At 37.5% G+C, this 25,318-nt stretch overlaps 1 protein-coding gene across 15 annotated transcripts in view; it reads right to left on the bottom strand.

Annotated features, from left to right (window-relative positions):
- PPP1R9A (protein phosphatase 1 regulatory subunit 9A) overlaps window positions 1-25,318 on the bottom strand; it is a 391,659-nt gene that overhangs the window by 55,195 nt on the left and 311,146 nt on the right. For all 15 annotated transcript variants that reach the window (XM_050782890.1, XM_050782887.1, XM_050782891.1 and 12 more), the window contains one exon: window positions 13,082-13,237. In XM_050782890.1, the coding sequence (XP_050638847.1) occupies window positions 13,082-13,237 (156 nt within the window). The remainder of the gene's footprint in view (window positions 1-13,081; window positions 13,238-25,318) is intronic.

Here is a 25,318-nt window from a genome sequence, read left to right as displayed (position 1 = left end):
TCCATATGAAACATTCAAATGATTATTTGAATTCAAATTATATTTTGTTCTTAATCTTTAATATTTTAATTTTTAATTTTAATTTTAATTTCATTTTTGATATTTTATTTTGTCCTTAAATTTTTAAACACTTTTCAAAAACTTAAAGACAAGCCTTAGTAAAAGCCAATAAACATAAAAGAAACATATAGCATAAAACAAGGTGGGAACACCTATATCTTGCATAATTATAATTATAAACTTAAACTGATTAAATTTTCTTAGTAAAAAATACAGACTCCAGGGCCGGGCGCGGTGGCTCACGCCTGTAATCCCAGCGCTTTGGGAGGCCGAGGCGGGCGGATCACAAGGTCAGGAGATCGAGACCACGGTGAAACCCCGTCTCTACTAAAAATACAAAAAATTAGCCGGGCGCGGTTGTGGGCGCTTGTAGTCCCAGCTACTTGGGAGGCTGAGGCAGGAGAATGGCGTAAACCCGGGAGGCGGAGCTTGCAGTGAGCCGAGATCGCGCCACTGCACTCCAGCCTGGGCGACAGAGCGAGACTCTGTCTCCAGAAAAAAAAAAAAAAAAAAAAAAAATACAGACTCCAATATTATATTTTTATTTGTTCATTTATTTTAAGACAAGGTCTCACTCTCTTGCAAAGATTGGGGTGCAATGGCACAATCACCACTCAACTGCAGCCTCGACCTCCCAGGCTAAGGTGATCCTCCCACCTCAGCCCTCTGAGCAGCTGGAACCACAGATGATTATATTATTTTAAAGCTACTATAAAACAAAGTGCTACAATTAGGTTTATGTTAAAAATAGGTACACACTTATACACTGGTGTTTATCCAGCAACTGCAAACAAAAGTAGCAGTAAGAATACTGACATCAAAGTATACTTAAAGGTTGATAAATCTTGAAGTCATATTTTACGTACTTTCAATATAGCATCAACCTAGATAACCAAAGCTGTAAGACACAAAATACAACAACGAGGTATAATTTCAGTATATATAATTCTCAATTTCCTAGATTAAGTAAGGAAAAATGAATATGGATCCAGAGGTCTAGAACACATCATGTCACTTTTACCAAAAACACCCATATTAATCTATAATGAAAGCATCACATTCAAAAAAAGAAAAACTTGAAAAGACACTATTATCTGGCCTCAATGTAATAAAACATTAAATAGATTAAAAAGCTACAAATTGAAAAGTTTCCTCAATTGTTCAAGTCAAAGAGAAAATGAAAGTCAAAATAAAAAATACAGACTATTTATGAAGTGATGAAAATGAGAAGAATGCGCGTTGAAACAAGATGTGGCCAAAGGCATAATAAGAGACAGGTTCATAATTTTGACTGCTTTCATATTTAAACAATCAAGTATGACAATAAATGCAGCATTGGTTGCAAGAAGTTAGAATATGAGTAATCAAACATTCCTAAGAGAAACAGGATGATGGAATAAGTAAAAATACAAAGTTAGGGAGGGGGAAAGTGCCAGTGCAATACAACATAGCAAACTAACATGCCTTATTCCCTGTCTCTCTTGAATTCAACTTTGGAGACGACAAAAAAGAAAAATAGACTATGTATGGGCTTCAGGGTCTTATTCATCAATTAACAAAACAGCTGGTGAGAAACTCATACAGAACACAAATGGTTGCAGATGTCTTTGGAAAACTGAGGATCTGAAGCAGGAGAGTACAGTAACCAGGAATGGGGGCCAGCAATTTAATTTTTCATCTTCTCCATATAACCTGGGTAAGCCTGTATCTGGAGGTACATCAGGGATAGCCTATTTCAGGCCCTGAATCTTGGACCTCCTAGACACTAACTTATCCTTTAGTGCCTTTGGTAGAAACCTTTGGTGTAATGTGGTAAGCTGCAGCACCAGAGATAATAGTGAATTAACACTAGGGCAGCACCAGAATCCCATTACAGTTGGACAGAAAGAAGTACAGGTGAGCTGGAACTAATTATTTTGTAAAAAGTACACTTACAAATATATGTAACTAAAACTCTTCAAATACAAAAAGTTGGCAACAAGAGGAGAGGTAGAGGATGGTATGCTAAGGGTATTATTTTGTTAAATGATAAAGACATGGATATTGATCTGCTTTATACATTGCCAGGAAAAAAAACCTAAGACTAAGTCAAAATAAGTCAGGGTAATAAAATACAAATGTACAACTTTTAAGCAGCAGATAAAAATTTGATGTACCTAATGGCAAGTAGGTAGAAAGACTTAAAAAAGAAACAAGAAGAAAGCATGGACATTGTAAAATATGAAATAAGGTGGCATACATAAGTTCTAATATTAAAGTTATTAAGGTAAATGTAAATACGTTTGACTCACCAACTAACTGAAAAATACTCCCAGAGTATTATAAAAGTAAGATGTAGAAATAGGTTGCCTAAACGAAACATTTAAACAAGAGAATACAGAATTGTTGAAAATAAAGGGATGGAAAAACTAGATGCTGTGAAACAAATATAAAGAAAAGAAAGCCAGAGTTAATTTTTTATTATGAGACAAAATATAATTTGGGACAAAGTGCACCATAAGGGAGAAGAGAGATGTTATAAATAAAGAAGTTGTAATAATCCTCAACATATATGCAGTTAACAACAAAGATGTAAAATATCTAAAACTACCACTGGTAGGATTACAGGAAGAAATAAATGATGGTAACTGGTGATTTTAATATATGCTTTTTCAGATTTGGTAGATCATGTAGACAAAATATAAGCCATAGTATAGAAAAAAATGTGTATATGTGTTTGTATTATTAACCTTATTTATATTATGGTGGCTCATGCCTGTAATCCCAGCCCTTTGGCAGGCCAAGGCGGGTGGATCACCTGAGGTCAGGAGTTTGAGACCAGTCTGGCCAACATGGCGAAACCACGTCTCTACTAAAAATACAAAAATTAGCTGGGTGTGGTGGCGCATGCTTGTAATCGTTGTGCTCGTTTATAAAAGAAATTTCTGAAAATAAAAAAATAGGGGAAAATCTTCCTAATTTATATTGAAGCAAATATAATCTTTGTGGCAGTTAAAAATGTTTTTTTGTTATAACAGATTTTTGGGAAACAGGTGGTGTTTGGTAACATTAAAAAATTCTTGAGTGTTGATTTCTCAGGTTTTGGTAAACCCATCACCTGAACAGTGTACACTGTACCCAATGTGTAGTCTTTAATCTCTCACCACCCCACCTTTTCCCTCGAGTCCCCAAAGTCCAATATATCACTCATGCCTCTGTGTCCTCATAGCTTAGCTCCCACATATCAGTGAGAACATACAATGTTTGGTTTTCCATTGCTGAGTTACTTCACTTAGAATAATAGTCTCCAATTCCATCCAGGTTGCTGTGAATGCCATTATTTCTTTCCTTTTTATGACTGAGTAGTATTCCATGGTACATATAAACCACACTTTCTTTAGCCACTCATTGATTGATGGGCATTTGGGCTTGTTCCATATTTTTGCAAATGCAAATTGTGCTGCTATAAACATGTATGTGCAAGTATCTTTTCTGCATAATGACTTCTTTTCCACTGGATCAAATGAAAGAACTTTTAGTTCTTTAAGGAATCTCCACACTGTTTTCCATAGTGGTTGTACTAGTTTACATTCCCACTAACAGTGTAAAAGTGTTCCCTTTTCACCACATCCATGCCATCATCTGTTTTTTTTTTTTTTTTTTTTTTTTTTTTTTTTTGATTATGGCCATTCTTGCAGGAGTGAGGTGGTATCACATTGTGGTTTTGATTTACATTTTCCTGATAATTGGTGATGTTGAGCATTTTTCCATATGTTTGTTGGTGGTCATTTGTTTATCTTCTTTTGAGAATTGTATATTAATTCATGTCCTCAGCCCACTTTTTGATGGGATTGTTTGTTTTTTTCTTGCTGATTTGTTTGAGTTCTTTGTAGATTCTAGATAGTCGTTCTTTGTCAGATGTATAGATGGCAAAGATTTTCTCCTAGTCTGTGGATTGTCTCTTTACCTGCTGATTGTTTCTTTCACGGAACAGCAGCTTTTTAGTTTAATTACGTCCCATCTATTTACCTATGTTTTTGTTGCATTTGCTTTTGGATTCTTAGTCATGAACTCTTTGCCTAAGCCAGTGTCTAGAAGAGTTTTTCTGATGTTATCTTCCAGAATTTTTGTGGTTTCAGATCTTAGATTTAAGTATTTAATCCATTTTGAGTTGATTTTTGCATAAGTTGAGAGATGAGGATCCAGTTTCAGTCGCCTACATCTGGCTTGCCAATTATCCCAGTACCATTTGTTAATAGTGTGTCCTTTCCCCACTTTATGTTTCTGTTTGCTTTGTCGAACAACAGTTGGCTGTAAATATTTGGGTTTATTTCTGGGTGCTCTATTCTGCTTCATTGGTTTATGTGCTTGATTTTATACCAGTACCATGCTATATTGGTGACTTATAGTATAGTTTGAAGTTGGGTAATGTGATGCCTCCAAATTTGTTCTTTTTGCTTAGTCTTCCTTTGGCTATGTGGGCTCTTTTTTGGTTCCATATGAATTTTAGTCCTGAATGGTACTGTTAAGAATGATGGTGGTATTTTAATGGGAATTGCATGGAATTCATAGATTGCTTTTTGCAATATGGTCATTTTCACAATATTGATTCTACCCATCCATGAGCGTGGAATGTGTTTCCATTTGTTTGTGTCGTCTATGATTTCTTTCAGCAGTGTTTTGTAGTTTTCCTTATAGAGGTCTTTTACCTTCTTGGTTAGTTATAGTCCTAAGTATTTTATTTTTCTTTGTTGCTACTGTGAAAGGTGTTGAGTTCTTGATCTGATTCTCATCTTGGTCGCTGTTGGTGTACTGCAGAGCTACTGATCTGTGTACATTAATTTTGTATCCCGAAACTTTGCTGAATTCATTTACCAGTTCTAGGAACTTTTTGGATGAGTCTTTAGGGTTTTCTAGGTATACAATCATATCAACAGCAAACAGTGACAGTTTGACTTCCTTTTTACTGATTTGGATGCCCTTTATTTCTTTCTTTTTCTTGTTTGCTCTGGCTAGGACTTCCAGTACTATGCTGAATAGAAGTACTGAAAGTGGGCATCCTTGTCTTGTTCCAGTTTTCACAGGGAATGCTTTCAACTTGTCCCCGCTCAGTATAATGTTGGTTGTGGGTCTGTCATAGATGGCTTTTATTACCTTAAGGTATGTCTCTTCTTTGCCTATTTTGCTGACGGTTTTCATTGTAAAGTGATGCTGGATTCTGTCAAATGCTTTTTCTGCATCTATTGAGATGACCATGTGATTTTTAAATTTTAGTTCTGTTTATGTGATGTATCACATTTATTGACTTGCATATGTTAAATCATTCCTGCATCCCTGGTATGAAATCCACTTGATCATGGTAGGTTATCTTTTTGATATGCTGTTGGATTCAGCTCACTAGTATTTTGTTGAGAATTTTTGCACCCATGTTCATCAGGGATGTTGGTCTGTAGTTTTCTTTTTTTGTTATGTCCTTTCCTGGTTTGGGTACTAGGGTGATACCAGCTTCACAGAATGATTTAGGAAGGATTCCCTCTTTCTCTGTCTTTTGGAAAAGTGTCAATAGGATTGGTACCAATTCTTCTTTGAATGTCTGACAGAATTCAGCTGTGAATGTGTATGGTCCTGGACTATTTTTGTTGGCAATTGTTTTACATTATTTTTTCTTTTTTTATTATAATTTAAGTTCTGGGATACATGTGCAGAATATGCAGGTTTGTTACATAGGTATACATGTGCCATAGTAGGTTGCTGCACCCATCAACCCGTCATCTACATTAGGTATTTCTCCTAATGCTATCCCTCCCCTTGCCCCCCACCCCCTGACAGGCCCCGGTATGTGATGTTCCCCTCCCTGTGCCCATATCTTCTCACTGTTCAACACCCACTTATGAGTGAGAACATGTGGTGTTTGGTTTTCTGTTCCTGTGTTAGTTTGCTGAGAATGATGGTTTCCAGCTTCATCCATGTCCTTGCAAAGGAAATTAACTCATCATTTTCTATGGCTGCATCGTATTCCATGGTGTATATGTGCCACATTCTCTTAATCCAGTCTATCATTGATGGGCATTTGGGTTGGTTCCAAGTCTTTGCTATTGTGAATAGTGCTGCAATAAACATACATGTGCATGTGTCTTTATGGAAGAATGATTTAGAATCCTTTGGGTATATACCCAGTAATGGGATTGCTAGGTCAAGTGGTATTTCTGGTTCTAGATCCTTGAGGAATCTCCACACTGTCTTCCACAATGGTTTAACTAATTTACTCCCACCGACAGTGTAAAAGCATTCCTATTTCTCCACATCCTCTCCAGCATCTGTTGTTTCCTGACTTTTTAATGATTGTCATTCTAACTGGTATGAGATGGTATCTCATTGTTGTTTTGATTCACATTTCTCTAATGACCAGTGATGATGAGCTTCTTTTCATATGTTTGTTGGCCGCATAAATTTCTTCTTTTGAAAAGTATTGTTCATATCTTTAGCCCACTTTTTGATGGGGTTGTTTTTTCCTTGTAAATTTGGTTAAGTTCCTTAGATTCTGGATATTAGCCCTTTGTCAGATAGATAGATTGCAAAAGTTTTCTCCCGTTCTGTAGGTTGCCTGTTCACTCTGATGATAATTTCTTTTGCTATGCAGAAGCTCTTTAGATTAATTAGATCCCATTTGTCAACTTTGAATTTTGTTGCTATTGCTTTTTGTGTTTTAGTCATGAAGTCTTTGCCCATGCTTGTGTCCTGAATGGTATTGCTTAGGTTTTCTTCTAGGGTTTTTATGGTTTTAGATATTACGTTTAAGTCTTTTAATCTATCTTGAAATAATTTTTGTATAAGGTGTAAGGAAGGGGTCCAGTTTCAGTTTTCTGCATTTGGCTAGCCAGTTTTCCCAACACCATTTATTAAATAGGGAATCCTTTCTTCATAGTTGGCAATTTTTTTATTGCCATTTCAATCTCTCTGCCTGCTATTGGTCTGTTCAGAGGTTTTTATATCTTCCTGGTTTAATCTAGGATGGTTGTATATTTCCAGGAATTTAAACATCTCCTCTAGATTTTCAAGTTTATGCATGTAAAGGTGTTCACAGTAGCCTTGAATGATCTTTTAGTATTTCTGGGTATCAGCTATAATATCTCCCGTTTCATTTGTAACTGAGCTTATCTGGATCTTCTCTCTTCTTGGTTAATCTCACTAGAGATCTAGCAATTTTATTTATCTTTTCAAAGAACCAGCTTTTTGTTTCATTTATCTTTTGTATTTGTTTGTTTCAATTTCATTTAGTTTTGCTCTGATCTTCATTATTTCTTTTCTTCTGCTGGGTTTGGGTTTGGATTGTTCTTGTTTCTTCAGTTCTGTGAAGTGTGACCTTAGATTGTCAGTTTGTGCCCTTTCAGACTTTTTGATGTAGGTATTTAATGCTGTAAACTTTCCTCTTAGCACTGCTTTTGCTGTATCCCAGAGGTTTTGATAGGTTGTGTCACTACTATCGTATAGTTCAAATAATTTTTAAATTTCCATCTTGATTGTTGACCCAACAATCATTCAGGAGTAGGGTTATTTAATTACCATGTATTTGCATTGTTTCGAGGGTTCCTTTCAGAGTTGATTTCCAATTTTATTCCACTGCGGTCTTAGAGAACTTGAGATAATTTCAGTTTTCTTAAATTTACTGAGACTTGTTTTGTGGCCTATCATAAGGTTTATCTTGGAGAATGTTCCATGCGCTGATAAATAGAATATATATTCTGCAATTGTTGGGTAGAATGTTCTACAAATATCTGTGAAGTCCATTTGTTGTAGGGTCTAGTTTAAGCCTATTGTTTCTTTGTTGACTTTCTGTCTTGATGACCTACCTGTCAAGTGCTGACAGTGGAGTATGAAAGTCCCCCACTATTATTGTGTTGCCATCTATCTAATTTCTTAGGTCTAACAGTAATAAATTTGGGAGCTCCAGTGTTAGCTGCAAATATAGTTAGAATTGTAATATTTTCTTGTTGGACTAGTCCTTTTGTCATTATATAATTTCTCTCTTTGTCTTTTTTTAACTGCTGTTGCTTTAGTTTGTTTTGTCTGATATAAGAATAGCTACTCCTGCTTGCTTTTGGTGTCCATTTGCATACAATATCTTTTTCTACCCCTTTACCTTAAGTTTATGTTAGTCCTTATGTGTTAGGTGAGTTTCCTGAAGACAGCAGAAACTTGGTTGGTGAATTCTTATCCATTCTGCCATTCTGTATCTTTTAGGTGGAGCATTTAGGCCATTTACATTCAATGTTAGTATTGACATGTGAGGTACTATTCTAGCACTGTGCTGTTTATTGCTTGAATATTTTTTTTCCATTGTGTTATTATAAAGGTCCTGTGAGATTTATGCTTTAAGTAGGTTCTATTTTGGTGTAATTTGAGGATTTATTTCTCTTTCTTTTGGGAAAGTTTTCCTCAATTATTCCCTCAAATTTGTTTTCCAAACTTTTAGATTTCTCTCCTTCCTCAGAACACCAATTTTTAGTTTGGACATTTAACATAGTCCCAAACTTCCTGGAGACTTTACTCATTTAAAAAAAATTCTTTTTTATTTGTCTTTGGTGGATTGGGTTAATTTGAAAGCCTTGTCTTCAAGCTCTGAAGTTCTTTCTTCAGAGCTTGTTCGATTCTACTGCTGAGACTTTCCAGTGCATTTTGTATTTCTGTGTGTCCTTGATTTCCAGAAGCTGTGACTGTTTTTTTATTTACGCTATCTATTTCACTGAAAAATTTTCTTTCATTTCCCATATTATGTTTTTGATGTCTTTAAGTTGGACTTCACCTTCCTCTGGTGCCTCCTTGATTAACTTAATAATTGACCTTCTAAAATATTTTTCTGGCAATTCAGAGATTTCATCTTGGTTTGGATCCATTGCTGGTTAACTGGTATGATCTTTTGGGGGTGTTAAAGAACCTTATTTTATCATATTACCAGAACTGTTTTTTCTGGTTCCTTCTCATTTGGGTTGACTACATCAGAGGGAAGATCTGGGATTCAAGGGCTACTGTCCAGATTCTTTTGTCCCACAGCGTGCTCCCTTGATTTGGTGTTCTCCCCCTTCCCCTAGGAATGGGGTTTCCTGAGAGCTGAAATGTAGTGATTATTTTTGCTCTTCTGGGTCTAGCCACCCAGCGGAACTACCAGGCTCTGCGCTGGTACTCGGGAGTATCTGCAGAGTACCGTGATGTGATCCATCTTCAGGTCTTGTAACCATGGATACCAGCACCTGCTTTGATGGAGGCAGCAGGGGAGTGACGTGGACTCAGAAGGGTCCTTGGTTGTATTTTTGTTTAGTGTGCTGGTCTTATATTGGTTGGACTCCAGTCAGGAGGTGGCAATTTCAAGAGCACATGAGCTGGGGTCCTATAGGGAGGATGCATATTTGCCCTAGGGCAAAATATGAATACCTGGTTAAGTATTCAGGTTTCTCAGGCAGTCAGCAGGGCCATGGAGCTCCCAAGAGATTATAACCTTTGTCTTCAGCTACCAGGGTGGGTAGAGGAAGACCACCAGGTTGGGGGAGGGACAGGAGTGTCTTAGCTCAGTCTCTCCTTGGGCAGGGCTTGCTGTGGCTGCTGTGGGGAATGGGGTTGTGGTTCCCAGTCCAATGGAGTTATATTTCCAGGGGGATTATGGCTGCCTCTGCTGAGTCACATATGCCACCAGGGAAGTGGGGGAAAGCCGGCAGTCATAGGCCTCATTCTGCTCCTACGAAGTCCAGAGTCCTAATGGCCAGTTTCACACCCACCATGCCCTTCACAACAGCACCAAGTCTATTTCCAGGCAGCTCATGACCAGCGCTGAGAACTCACCCTAAACCAGGAGCCTCCCTGTTGAGAAAGCAAGCAGACTCACAGGTTTTTGGCATTTCAGGGAGCCTGCAGTGGTGATCCAGTTCCTTCGAAAGGTCTGTGGATTCTCTTGGCTTTCCTGGTATTTTCCTGCGGTAGTTCTTGGGGCAAAAGTTCACGATGTGAGTCTCCACACGCTGTTCTGTCCATCCAAGCAGGAGCCGCAAGCAGTCCTGACTCTTATCTGCCATCTTAATCCTCCCAGTTTTTGTTTATTTATTTGAGAAGGGGTCTTGTGTGGCTCTGTCACCCAGGCTGGAGTGCAGTGGCAACCTTCATTGCTCACTGTAACTTCAAACTCCTGAGCTCAAGCCATCTTCCCACCTCAGCCTCCCAAAGAACTGAGATTATAGGTATGAGCCACCATGACTGGCCATATGGCAGCTTTTATTTAACCTACTCCAGTAATATGTTCTGTTACTTATAGCTGGATACTTAGGTAACTTAGTATGTATGTGACTTACATAATGAATAAAGGGCACTATAAAACTTTAGGGAGGATGAGAAAAAAGGTTTTAATTAAACAAATATATTCCATGAACTTGGATTAAAAGATTCGATGTGATTTTTAAAATGCCAGTTCCCTGCAAATTTACTAGTTTAACATAATTACAACAAAAAATGCAGAGTATTTTTCAATGGTATTTATAAAGTGATTCATACATTTTCTTGAATAAGTTGAAAAATAAAGGAATTTTTGAAAAGTTGGAATAACGTGACTTAGCCCATCAATACTGATGTATATTCTAATAGTATTGCACTGAAGAAAAATGAGAAGATGGAGCAGACTATGAAGCCATAAGCAGTTCAGAAGGTAAAGGCACAAATTCTTTAGATAATAATGTTGGCCCTCCTACCAAAGGGAAATTGGTAAATGAGCATTTAATAAAAGGGTTAACCAACTTTTGTTGGCTATTTGGAAACGTTAAATTAGGTACATGTCTTATATCATACAACAAATTCCAGTATATGTTTGACGCCATTCATTCCCTAAGTATTTCACCACTAACTATATGCCAAGAATTATACAAAGACTGAGGACACGATAATAAACAAAAACATGGGAGCTTAGAGTCTAGCAGGAAGATAGATACAAAACAGGCCCAAAGTACAACTGATTGAGATAATGTCAGTCTAATGTGTTCTGCCCAAGTAGTAAAACATACTTTTGCTTAAAATAATTAAGACAATCCTGTAACATGAAACTTTATAAAGACGCTAATACAATATGATCCTTTACACTCACCCCAAGTTTTGTGCATAATCCTGTTAAAAGTGCCTAGTGCTATATAATATTTGGACATGTCTATTAATCACATAAAGAAATTTCACAAAAAGAGTGCCACACAGGTGATATGCAGGGACAATATTCTGAAGAAATGAATATATTAATGTTAAATGTAAAACAAAAGAAGATAAAAGAATTGTAAGTGGGACGATGTGGTATCGCCTGTTATTGAGGTGAGGACAAAATTCCAATTCTTAGAAAGCAAAACTAAAAGAAAGTTATAGACCTGGTTACTCAGGCTAAACATAAATCAGCCACATTACACAGAATCAGCCAGATTACACAGCAGTCTACACCACGGTCAGCAACATTTTTCAGTAAAGGACCAGAAAGCAAATAATTTAGGATTTGCAGGCCATACAGTTTCTATTGCGACTACTCAACTTTGCTGTTACAGTATGTTATCAGCCACAAACAATAAAGAGATGGGCATGCTTGTGTTCAAATAAAACTTTATTTATAAAAAGTAGGCCAGATTTGGACAATATATCGTAATTTGCTAACCCCTGGTCTAGATCACTCTACACAATGGTGCATGCTTAAAACAATATTTATGGAGGTTTGAGTCCTTGGCTCAATTTTGAAAATGGAAGATATAACTTTTCATATATTATCTGTGCCCTGTAGGCTCTTCACCTTCCATAAAAGAATATGGACCCTTCTTCCAGCTCAATTATCTACCAAAGACTAGGGGTCATACTTACCTGGCAAAATGAAAGAGCTGTATTATAGGCTTTTGCCAGGGAATACTACTTTGATCTCATTGCCTTCAATATTTGTTAAAGTTGGGTTGTGAGTTAAAATATTCTTAGAGAACAAGGCATCTACCTACTTTTCTTGATAACTTATATTCTTTGACCAAATAAGGGCTGCAGAGAAACAGGTACTAGATTACACTTCTTCCTCACACTCAGTCACTTTCTGCAGAACTTTTCTTTTTCTGCATTGCTCTTTGGTTTGAAGATATCAGTTAATTTAGAAAGTCTTCATAAGAAATGAACAAGTTGTAAATAATGACATATTTCTCTTCAGTGATGGAGAATACTCTTCCAAAACAAGGAAGTATAAACTGCTTGGGGACCTGTTAATCACTGTTTTTGTTTTATATGTGTCAGGGTTCTGAGAAGTTACTTTGGAAGAAAAGCTATCCACATTTCCTCCCCCAAGGTTCTATTCTTGGCCCTTCTCTAAGAGCACACTGCCTCAGGAGTCTGACCTCTTCAGACTCTGAGACTGCATCACCATACTCCCTTGCCTGGGTTTGGAAGCATCAGCAGAAAAGGAAAGCAGAGTCAGGGTATATTCTTACCCTTGCCCCAAGGATGCAGCTTTTAGCAGTGGCTGCATCTTATAAAGCTGCGGATGTTGATGGTAATAGCCTCCTGCTGTTGCCAGTCCCCATGCACTTCAACACCCCTTGTTAGTACTATTAACTCTGCTCAAAGTCTGTGTATTAAACTCTCTTCGAGTAAACCCTTTGGGTATGCCATCTGATGCTTATTAGAAACCTATTTCATGAACAGAAAGACAAAAAGAGCCTTTTTAGGAAATCCCTGCCTTAAGAGAACAGCTTATCACCAGGTACCAAAACTTCTGTAAAACTGAAAAAACATAACTTAAACATCATAAAACTGCACATGTAAGTTACTGCTTGAAATTATGGGCTACATGTATGTCACTATGACAAATAAGCATTTAAATCAATGATTGTGGAATGAGATTTACTGAAATTCTACTTGAAATTCAATGAGACTCAAGACAACCTGTTATTAAAAAGCTTTCATTTGCAAACTGATTATTCTTAATATACTATTTGAACAGAAATATATACTTAATGAAATGAACACGCATAGAGAAATATTTTGCAGCTTAGTGGCATACCTCTTTGAACTTGTGACTGAGCTTGCTTGTGTCCAGGTCTGATGGGGAAAACATGTCCTCATTCTCAGGCAGCTCAAAGACTTCAATGGCCATGTCGCTGCCAGGAAGGACAGGTCCTACCTCATCTTCTTCTTCATCTGTGGCATATTCTCCTGTCTGAAAGGAAGGGGATTTCAGAAATCCAGCTGTCCTTACCCCAGATGGAGGTGAGTTATTTGAAAATATTTTATAAAAGAGAAGTAAGACATGTACCCAAATGGTGAAAGTGTAAGTAGGTTTTTCAGTCAAGCATGCCTCATGCAGTCAATGTTATAAACAAATGTTAGTTTAAAGATCCAAAGTGACAAACCTATGCCATATACAAGTGCATTTCTAAAAATCTACTAGTATCAGTGGCATCTTTAATATAGAAACAAGAATTGTTTTTTCAATCTGAGTATTTGATTATTTTACCAAATAAAATTATGTTGCTGTGGGAAATAAGTAATTTCTTCAAATTCTCTTTGTGAATACACCACCCAATAGTGGGAGCAAGGGAAAGGGAAAAAAGGGAAGGGGAGTTTAACGAATCACAGAGTTGGAAGGGACCTTAATTAAGGCTTGCAAAGGTTTAGCTGGTTAATTCTCCTAAGCTTTAGACTTCAAACAGTTCTGTTTTGTTTGCTTGTTAATTATTGTGGTGGTGAACTAGTGAGCTAAAGAATAAACCAAAGGTTTCTAACTTGCAGCCTGCACCAAGTGTATTGTTTTGCCTGCCTAGCACGTTTATAAATCTGAATATTTTGTCAACGTGAGAAAAATGTTTCACATAAAGTTCTAGATTTCCAGCTTTCCTTGAGAAAGCCAAACATCTGTTAATATAGGCATACTGGGACATTATAACAATTGGCAAGTTAGTAGTGATTGCCCCTTTTAGAGGAATTATATGCTTTCTGATACCCCACAACTTTTCTAATGCCATATTGTTTCACGCTGTTAGCTTCACTCCTTTGTAATACCCACCGGTCCCTGTAGGTATCTGAGTTCATGACCTCTGGAATAAACGTTCCTCTTTGCCACTAATTTCCTTAACTTTATTAGAAAGTAGATCCTCTCCTGGTAGCATCAAGTTATGATACTGTAATTCAAAATAATTGTTTGAAATCTATACCTTATGATATAATTTAAAGATAAATCACTGACAGAGTTAAAAAGACAAAGTTCATTGAACTCATCCTTATTCCTTCAGGTAGCACGTTATCTAACACATAAAACAGAGATAGGAATTCATATTGTCTTTAAAACACTTTCATGAACAGTGTACTGAATGATCTATTCCTTTGATTAAATAGGCTCAGCCGTTTGCTTCACCCGGCCCATGTCTGCACATGAAGGAAATCTGGTCCTTAATCCCAGTCTAATAATTCCCAATGTCTGAAAGACCATTATTAAATTGCCTTCAGATTTCTCTTTTTCAATAAAATAATTCTAGTTGCCTCAAAGGTAATTTGCTGTAATTGTCTTTGTGGTTGTGCTCTGATTTCTCTCCAAGTTTTCCACGTTTCTCTAAATTGCAGATCCTGAAAGTGGACACAGTTTCTAGTAAGGAATTTGAAGGTCATCGACCATGATGAACACACTGCCATAGCATCCTTCACGCTCTACCTCCCCACACAGAGGCTATTATCATGGAGAACTTGACATTGGTGGCATCTGTGTACAGAAGTAAGCTCAGAATATTCCATGTGGAGCAGTGATTTTCCAAACTGGTTACAGGTTAGTGGGAACCTTTATTTTCCCCAAATATAATCACAGGTGATTTGACTAAAAGGAAAAGAGGTTGGTGGCCTCCAGTTTGATCCTATATATCTCCTCAGTACCTGGAACTCTAGATCTCTGTAGAAATCAGTCTGAAAATGTCTAAACTATAAATACCAATTCAAATGTCTTTGCCACTGGCAGGTGAAGGTAGCTCAAGAATGGGAGCTGGCTGGTCAGATAGCTTATACTTATTTATTAGCACAATGAGATCCTACAAATCTTAAATAACTCTAATTCCAGATCTGGCTTTTTTTTTTTTTTTTTTTTTTTTTTTTGTATTCTGTGAATTAACTCATCTCCTGTTCATACATATTTCTACAGCCAACAAATACTTGGTAAATTCCAGTGAAATTAATTAACAGGAAAGCAGCAAGACTGGCAAGTAAGTAATCTCAAGATACGTTGCTGAAAAATTTTCATATAGAGGTATAAAACTGTGTACTTGTTTTTAACCCTATCATTACAACTGGCAGCAAAACCCAAGCCTTTATTATGAAGGCTTAAACCAGGTATATAGAATTCACTATATACAGCATTGAATGACTCAAGAAACTCTTATGCTAAATTTAAAGTATGACTAAGCCATAACAATGTGGCACATTTTAAACATGAGTTGAAATGAACAATTTGATTTCCTTTTGCTAGCTTGGAAATAAATACTTGTTCACTATATGTGAGAGAATTAATATAAATATGTGCCTAGGATGGGACCTGACATATAACAAGATCTCAGCAAATATTTTTTAAAAGAATAAATCCAAGAATGCCAATGCATTAACTTGGTAATATATAGAACTTCCTAAGGAGGTTTTCAGTAATATCAAGAAAATGAACTGTGGTCACTTGTTAAGAAGGCAGTAATATATTATACTACAATCTTACTGTGAATAACAGGAATAGCGTATGCACAACATATGCAATTCTTACCTCTAAGTATAAGTTGCACTTTGTCATCCATATACAATTTAATTTTGAAAATTATCTTCAGAAATATAAGTTGTTAAGCATTCTTCTCGATTCTTTTGTGGACTTTGCCAGTATCCTCTCCTTCCCAATACCCAAATTACCTGCAGTACTGTTTAATTCTTATCACTCATTTCATCTTTTCATTTACTAATGCCTTCTTTCTCCAATTAGCCTTATAAGCATCCTGAGGACAAATATGTCTTTTGCTGTCTCGATTCTACTTATTACTTATTATAGGCTAGGGATGTCATGTTTAAAACATTATGTTATAATTCTCTCTTCCTGAACAGTTGCCATTCCACCCTTAAATAGGCTTTAGGATAAAGGATGCATTTACTACAGAATCTCCTAAATACCTGGAAATAAAAAAGTTACAGTTAGTGGACTAAGAAAAATAGATTCTTCTAATATTTTATCTTTATTGAAAATGGAAATTGTTTTTGTGGTTATACTGCAAATAAAATACGTAACATGGAATGTGTCAGCAGAATGTTGTAAACCTCAAAATTAGATTGGATTAAATCTGCCATTTACAAAGGAAGATGAACAATGTTATACCAAAAAAAAAAAAAAAAAAAAAAAAAAAAAAAAAAAAAAAACCCCAAACCAACAAAACCCAAAATTACTACAACAAAGTATTTCCATTGGTATCTAGCTCTATTTCTGCTCAAATTAAAAATCTTTCAAGTAACCAGAGATTCTTGAAATTCTTTGTCCTAACACGCAAATCCACTTCAAATGTGGCAGTAACAGATTTTTGGGTAAAAAACTGACAGAGATAGTAAATTTTCCTTTTCATGTCTTTACCTACCTTTTTGATTAATATATGATATATATGATATTATACGATATAATATATGATATTTTTAATAGCCCCACACAAAGGGGTAAAAAATGAAGAGCAATACTTTTGCAACTTACTGTGTGCTCAGCATTGTACATTCCTCAACTACGGGATATGGGTGTTACCATACTATCTTAATTTGAGGAAACTGAGACTCAGAGACCATACCTAAAGTCAATTAGTTAAATTATTGAAGCTACATCCAACATATTTCAAAGCCCATGCTCCTTCTTCTATGCTATGATGCTTCCAGTCTACAGAAACTAAAGTTCTGCAGGAAAAAAAAAAAAATTGGGAATATACTTTTTAATGATCCCAACCCCAAACCTGGGTGGATAATCCTGTTGTATTGAAATTCACCTTCCATGGCTTTGAACATTATCATGAATTCACTTTGAAGACTCACACCTCTGTATAGTGGGCTCCAAAATTCTTGTCCTCTTCTCTTATCTCATAATATGCTTAACCTGGGCAAGTATATAGAATTCCCTTTTGAAAGAATCAGGAGCAGTACTGGTGGGTTAATTGCAATACAGAGAGGAATCACTGACAAACAAACACACACACACACATATGCGTACCATTTTATGTTAACTTAAATCACAGAAGTATTCATTTATTGCTTATCTTTTAATTGCAGTGTCAAGTCTTCCTCTTGGCTTATGGGTCTGCTGACTGACATTTTATGCACTCTTGTATAAACTACAACAATAAAATATAGTCTATGAAATTATTGTAGCATCTTTAAAACAGATGAAAAAGATCCTCCCAAGGCAAAAGGAATGCAAAATTTCTCTAGATTTTTATGGTTTTCCTCTATCTTTTATATTTCCTTCTCACACCTAATTTTCTTGAGCTGCCAGTCTTTATTAAATCTTCCCAAAACATTGTATTAAGTTTTCATAGATACAACGACTTCCTTTACACACATATTACATCACTTAATATTTTATAAAATAACATAATTATAACAACAAGTACAACCAACAGGTTCTGCCTCTTGGTAAACATATAACTTTTGACTAGTGGGAGACGTATGCAGACATACTAGAGCCTGGGACACTCATGAGAGCTATAGATATCAGTCTAGGCTTTGCAGAAGGAACAGAGAGTATCTGTTATATTGGCAAGTTGGTTAAGTGGGGATCAACGAAAGAATTTTGGTTTTGAAGTCACGTAGACCTGTGTTCAAGTCCTGGCCTTGAGACATTGGGAATTAGTGTCTATATCTAAGCTTTAATCTCTTCATCTATAAAGTAAGGACAAAACAGTTGCTTAGCATACGAAAGTTGTCATGAGATTAAGTTACATGCTGCTCATGTATTTAACACAAGGTCTGGCACATGGTAGGTGCTCAAAACGAGTGACTGCTATTGTTGCTGCTGCTGGTGTCGATACTGCAATAGCAACAGGCTAAAGATTTTCCAATCTGTATCTTGTAACCACGTTTGCTAAACTTTGGTCTCATAAATGTAAATTCCTAGAAGACCCCAACACATGAATCTTTTATAAGCAAATTGGTCATTTTTGAAGTAAAACTTTTCCGTTCCTCTATATATACCTGTTCCTCTACTCATATTCCCAGTTTGGAGTAGGCACCAGCTTCTACCCAAGCCCAAGAATACTTCCATGCCTCTGTCCTCCTCACTTACTGGCCCCAACCTGCCCCAGGGCTTCAAGATGAATAACTGTGTACGTGAGAACATCCTGTGAAGCTGCTGCCCTTAAGACTTTCCTAATTCACTCCTTTATGCTCCCACTGTGTGACTGACATCACTCATAATGCTTTGACGTTTCTTTATCTGCCTTCTCTCATCAACTTCTTTCATCTGAACATTCCTAGAGAGTGCCAGATACAATTTATCCCTGCAATCTTGGTGTGGCTAGTACATTGCTTGGCATATAGTGGGCACTGAACAAATGTTTGCTGAATAAATTCAGATAGTTGTAGCCACATCTGCATAGCACAGCAGAGCCTGATTTTCCTGTTAATCTCAGCTTTCCAGGATGAAATATAGTGAAACACAGCTGCAGCTGGGGCCTAAAAGACCCTTCTGGGGATTTTCTCTTGTTGTTAGGTTCAACCATTAGCAGTAATTTTTGCTGTAGCAATGTTTGCTCTGGTAAATTCAGGGAAACTAAATGGTGCTAATCACAAAAATAGCCTTAATTATGCAGTTTTTGTTGGAATTTGTTTACTGGATTTGAATTTGGTTCTATGTATTTTCAGATGCACTTCTGTGAGAGAATAGAGGAGAGCCGCTTCTTCCCTGGAGGAGAAAAACCTCAAACTCACATTTTAATGTTTAAAATTCCTAAGTCTGCACCCACCATCCAAGGGCTTTTGGCAAAAGCATCCCTCTCTCTGCCGAAGCATCTCTCTTTCCATTTTTTTTTTTGTCAGTGACATCTGTGTGTCCTAGTTTTATAATGTTAGTACACTTAGTCTCTTTGAATGTTGTTTGTTCATCTATAAAATGGGAATAACAGCACCTTCTTCATTTAAAGAGGTTGTTATGAGAATTCATTGTGGTGATATGAAAGAGTTAACCACAGTGCCTAGAATATGCTAAATGACTGCATGACATTATGATTATGATTGTTTTCACCATCCCTTATTTCTCCAGGACAACACCATAAACTAATGCAACAAAAAAAGCATTCGGGGTTGGAGAGATGAGGGCCAGAAGAGAGAAAAATCCTAATGTCGCAGTTGCATAACAGTGAGCAAGTTCATTTAGTTTGTATCTTTTGTGGTCTCCTCTATAAAACGGTGTAAAAGATACCAATCTCATAGGATATTGAGAGGATTCAAAGAAATGAAATATGCAAAATATCCAACACGATGCCTGGCCCAGCATATATATTTATTTTTTCTCCCACTTTTCAACTCATTCAAAATTTTCTTGTCAATCTTTTGTTATTGGAGTATTTCCTGATTTTTCACTCCATTCTCACTGTCTAGTCACCAAGTCAAGAAACATCTAAAATCCTTCTCTAGATTACTCACATGGCCTCTGTGTTCCTTGCCTTCAGGCTCTCAGCTTGTCAGGTCATTGGTAATATTGCTGAAAAATTATTCTTCCTAAAATTTTGACCAAAAAAATCATTATTTGCCAATAAAATCTTTTCTAACAACTCAAATCCATTCTTCAGTTTTTATCCCCTTCCTTTTAGAAAGTATCCTCTGGAAGCCGGGACTCTGTTTCCTACTACAGGAGGCAGACTCCAAAATGACCCCAGTGACCTTGCTTTCTGGGTGTTCATGCCCTTGTATACTCCCTTCCCACTGAGTGAGGGCTGAACGACTGATTTCTAACAAACAGAATACAACCAAAGTAATGGAATGCCACTTCTCAGATTAGGTGAAAAAAAAAAAGACTATGATTTGTGTCTCTTTTGTCCTCTTGCGCTCTCTCTCTCTCTCAGCCCTCACTATTGGGAAGGAAGTTGCAATGTTATGAGCAGGGAGAAGCCCACATCCCACGAAGCTGATGTTTCTGGCCAACAGCCAGTGAGGACCTGAGGCCTGCCAAGTCACATGAGGGAGTCTGGAAGTGGGTCTTCTCAGTCCTGCCAACAGTTGTGAGTGAGCATGGATGCACATCCTCTCCCATTGGAGCATTTGGATGACCACAGCTCTGGCTAACACCTTACTTACAGCCTTGGGAGAGATTCTGAGTCAGAGGCATCCAGCTAAATTGACCCACAGACATGGTAATGTACAAATATGTCTTGTTTTAAGTTGCTAAGTTTTGGTGATAATTTGTAATGCAGCAAATAGAAGAGGGATGCTGCCAAAACAAATACAGAAAAAAAACAGAGAAGTGGCTTTGAAACAGGCAGTGGGCAAAGGCTAGAAGGATTCTGAAGAGTGTACTGGAGCAAGCCTAAATTGCACTGCACAGATTGTGAGTGGAAACTGGAAGGGAGCGTGCTTGTTATGTAGTGACACAAAGCTTAGCAACATTATCACCTTCTCTAATGAGAAAGTAGGAAGTGTTCCTTGTGAACAGGGTGATCTGGCTAAGTAGAGTTCTAAACACAGTGGTGAAGGTGCTGCCTGATTTCTTCTTGCTGCTTATAGTAAAATGTAAAAAGAATAGAGTTCAGTTGAGAGTATTAAACAGAAACGAATTCTTTCTGTTTAAACAGAAACTTGATGGTTTTCGAAGTCTTAAAATTAAGTCTAAAATTAAGAAATGGCTTCCAAACAGAGTTCAAATCCAGGGAACTGCCAGAAGAATGTGGTTTAAAAATGAAGCAGAACGTATAACCAGGCTGAGCGTGGAGGCTCACACCTGTAATCCCAACACTTTGGAAGGCTGAGATGGGTGGATCACTTGAGGTCAGGAGTTTGAGACCAGCCTGACCAACATGGTGAAACCTTGTTTCTACTAAAACAAACAAAATACAAAATTAGCTGGGAATGGTGGCACTAGCCTGTAATCCCAGCTACTCAGGAGGCTGAGGCATGAGAAACGCTTGAACCTGTAAGGCAGAAGTTGCAGTCAGCCAAGATTGCATCAGTGTGCTCCAGTCTGGGCAAAAGAGCAAAACTCTGTCTCCAAAAAAAAAAAAAAAAAAAAAAAAAAGAAAGAAAGAAAAAGAAAAATAGTATAACCAATAAAATCTTATTAAGAATTCTGCCCTTAGGAAATTCAAATTTTTAAATAATGAGTGATAAACAAACCTGTCACTGTCCTAAAGGGATATACTATCTCCCAATGATACCAACATCATTGGAAAGATAATTTGAAACATAGGCTGCTGTTGCTGCTGCTGCTCAAAAAACAAAGCAGAGAAGGGAGAACCCATGGAGGAACTGTCTCCAAACAGCGTCCACCCTCATTTTTACACAGTCTTGGCTTGGGGTGAATTTTCCCCGAGCATGGCATTCCCTTGGCCACACTGATCAATGTGATCAAGAGTGGCTAGGACCAAAGCCATTCAGTCTGTCTCAGAGCATATGATTAATACTGCTATCAATAGGATTCCAAGCAGCAGAATTAGTCTAACTTGCAGCATTGATAACAACTATATTCCCTAGGCTCCCAGACCCAACTGGTTAAAGAAATCCCATAAACCATCAGGATATACCTTAGAAACCCAGGACTTTCTCCTTAAGCTTCTGTATTGACCTTTCCACTTGGCCTAAGGTATTAAACCAGGTACAGCAGGATCAATAATTACATAGACTCAAACCTTGGCATACAAGGAGGAAGTCTAGGGGTTAGAGCAATTCTACTGTCCAGAGAAACCCTGACCAAAAGGTTGAGGCTGACATGACTGCCTTCCAAGACTGAGGTAGTACCAATAATCACATTACCTAAAATCAGGAACAATTTTCATAAGACCTTATCTGATTAAATGACTTTAATCATAAGGACAATTGCCTGTAGGGCTCATACAAATAATAAACTAGTTATCCCTCAGGAAAGCTCCCTTTAGTAACTAAGAGTAGCCTCATTTTGGAGGGATCTCTATAATCATCTGAAGGCTACATGATCTAATGGTGGTCTTTCTTTAAATACATATATATGTATTTTTAAATTCTTTAAAATATTCTAAAGAAAAGATTTCTTTTTTTTTTCTTTTTTTTAAAGAAAAGATTTCTTACAAAGGTCTTTCTTTGGTGATGGATATCCCAAGTAAACGAATTTGATCTTTACAAATTAAATGAATGTATTAAATCATCACATGTACCCTGAAAAGATACATATCTTATGCATCAATAAAAATATTTGTAAAAGAATCACCTGGAGATCCTATTAAACTGCAGATTCTGATTCTATTTTTAAAAGCCTTTCTTTAAATACGTTTAAATATATAAAAATACCTCTAAGGTGCAGCTACATGAGCAGTTCAAAGAATGTGACCAGTTGCCACAATTTGCTTCCACTGTTTGCTATCCCAAACTTTTTTTTAATTGACTGAGTAGAGACAGGGACTTACTCTGTCACCCAGGCTGGAGTGCAATGGTGCAATCATAGCTCACTGCAGCTTCAAACTCCTGGGTTCAAGTGATCTTCCCACCTCAGCTTCCCATGTAGTCGGGACTACAGGCATGCAGCACTGCCATGCCAGGCTTTTACAAAATTATTTTTTTAGAGACAGGTCTTGCTATGTTGCCCAGGCTGCTCTTGAACTCCTGGCCTCAAGTTATCCTCCCACCTCAACCTCCCAAAGTATTGGAATTACAGGTGTGAGCCACCACTCCCAACCCTATATATCCCAAACTTCAATATGTCAGTCTGTAATTTTAGGAGTGGCAGACCCAACAAATCAGTTGCAATAGACCCACAGTTAGTAAAAATATAACAAGCTTCATCAAGGGGAGTATTGGCCAGAGAGATAAATGGACTTGTGTGCTGCCTGTTGAGCAGAGTGACCATGTCCATTTTGGGGTCTGCATAACTAGTGCTGAGATTGAAAAACCAGAAGACAACATTGGACAACTTCGCAGAACCATCAGTGAACCAATACCAGGGATTTAAAGAAAGTCTATGAATTGAAGACATCACCAAGTCAAACTCCCCATTTCAGGAGGCAGAGAGACAAAGTTTTAATCAAACAGAAAGCTACCACTTGTAGCCAGCCTGGCAGCTTTCTGGAATCTGTCCTTTCTATTTGACAAACAATGTGTGTTGAACCCTTCCAATCTTGTTGGTCATGAGTTCAAGTTGACCCATCTCAAACTGAGAATATCAGGCCAGAGGTATTGTCTGTCCATGGGTCAGACATTCAATTTCTTTTTATTATTTTTTTAATGTGTTTTTAAAAATATACTTTAAGTTCCGGGATACATGTGCAGAACATGCAGGTTTGTTACATAGGTATGCATGTGCCATGGTGGTTTGCTGCACCCATCAACCTGTCATCTACATTAGGCATTTCTCCTAATGCTATCCTTCCTCTAGCGCTCCACCCCTTGACAGGCCCCAGTGTGTGATGTTTCCCTCCCTGTGTCCGTGTGTTCTCATTGATCAACTCCCACTTATGAGTGAGAACATGCAGTGTTTGGTTTTCTGTTCCTGTGTTAATTTGCTAGGAATGACGGTTTCCAGCTTCAACCACGTCCTTGCAAAGGACATTGACTCATCCTTTTTATGACTGCATAGTATTCCATGGTGTATATGTGCCACATTTTCTTAATCCAGTCTATCATTGATGGGCATTTGGGTTGGTTCCAAGTCTTTGCTATTGTGAATAGTGCTGCAATAAACATACGTGTGCATGTGTCTTTACAGTAGAATGACTTGCAATCCTTTCGGTATATATCCAGTAATGGGATTGCTGGGTCAAATGGTATTTCTGGTTCTAGATCCTTGAGGAATCTCCACACTGTCTTCCACAATGGTTGAACTAGTTTACACTCCCACCAACAGTGTAAATGCGTTCCTATTTATTCATATTCAATTTCAATAAGAGCTTAGTAGCAAATTCATAACCACTTAAAAAAAAAAAGAGGTGTGTTCAATGACTGATCAAGCATGTGATATTGTTGAGTTGGGAAATGGCCTGAGAATCCTGGCAGCCAAATATTTTTATTATTTTATTATTATTTTTGAGACAGAGTCTCATTCTGTCACCCAGGCTGGAATACAATGGCACTATCTCGGCTCACTGCAACCTCCACCTCCTGGGCTCAAGTGATTCTCCTGCCTCAGCCTCCCGAGTAGCTGGGATTACAGACGTGCACCACCACACCCAGCTAATTTTTGTATTTTTAGTAGAGGGGGGTTCACCATGTTGGCCAGGCTGGTCTCGAACTCCCGACCTCAAGTGATCCTCCCGCCTTGGCCTCACAAAGAGCTGGGATTACAAGCATGAGCCACTGCTCCAAACCCATTAAGTGTCTAAATAAGCTGTGAATTCCTTTTCTCCTCCTAAGATGCTATCTTGTTTCTGCTGGGCCACCTGAGAGAAAACAGGGAAGGTGATATACATGATCCACTGTTATTGCTCTACATGTGGCAATCTCTGAATGGGAAAATTCCCATGGACACTAATGTGACAAGAAGTTCACGCATGTAACACATCAATTCCATTACACATTTAGCAGTGGAAACTATGACACCATTACATTTTATTTGCCCACAAAGGGTGCCATCCTCAAGGCTATTTTAGCTTACCTTCCCACTATGAACCCATTATATCAGCTGAATTTGGGTATCCTTCTCACAGTGGCACTAGGTGAAATAGTGAGTTGGGAACCACAGTATCAACAGAACAGAATGATAAAGTTCAAGTGTTTCCTCCTCCAAAGTTCTCCATTTTATTCAAGGGGTTTTTATAAAATTTGGTCTCTCTAGAGGGCAAAAAGATTTCAGCCCAAAGCAACTGAATCAGGGAGGAGCAGGTAGGCATCAAGAGGTGTGGAAGCAGAGAAGAGCTCTGTGGCAGTCACAGGCACATTCAGTTCTGAGCAGTGCAGTGTTTACTCCTGCTTTAACCTAACTTCCAATGTTTATAGTCCACCTGAGGCACTCTATAAGGCTGCTCATAATTACTGACACCATCTACTTAGTTTTGAGGAGTCTTTGACTCAGTAATCATAACCTTGACTTCTATAGCAAAAATTCCATTATACAGTCCATCTTCATCTGGGACATTCACTGCCCTGT

The sequence above is a fragment of the Macaca thibetana genome, chromosome 3 (genome assembly GCF_024542745.1).
Source record: "Macaca thibetana thibetana isolate TM-01 chromosome 3, ASM2454274v1, whole genome shotgun sequence".
NCBI classification, from domain to species: Eukaryota; Metazoa; Chordata; class Mammalia; order Primates; family Cercopithecidae; genus Macaca; species Macaca thibetana.
This window is presented reverse-complemented; position numbering and strand designations above follow the sequence as displayed.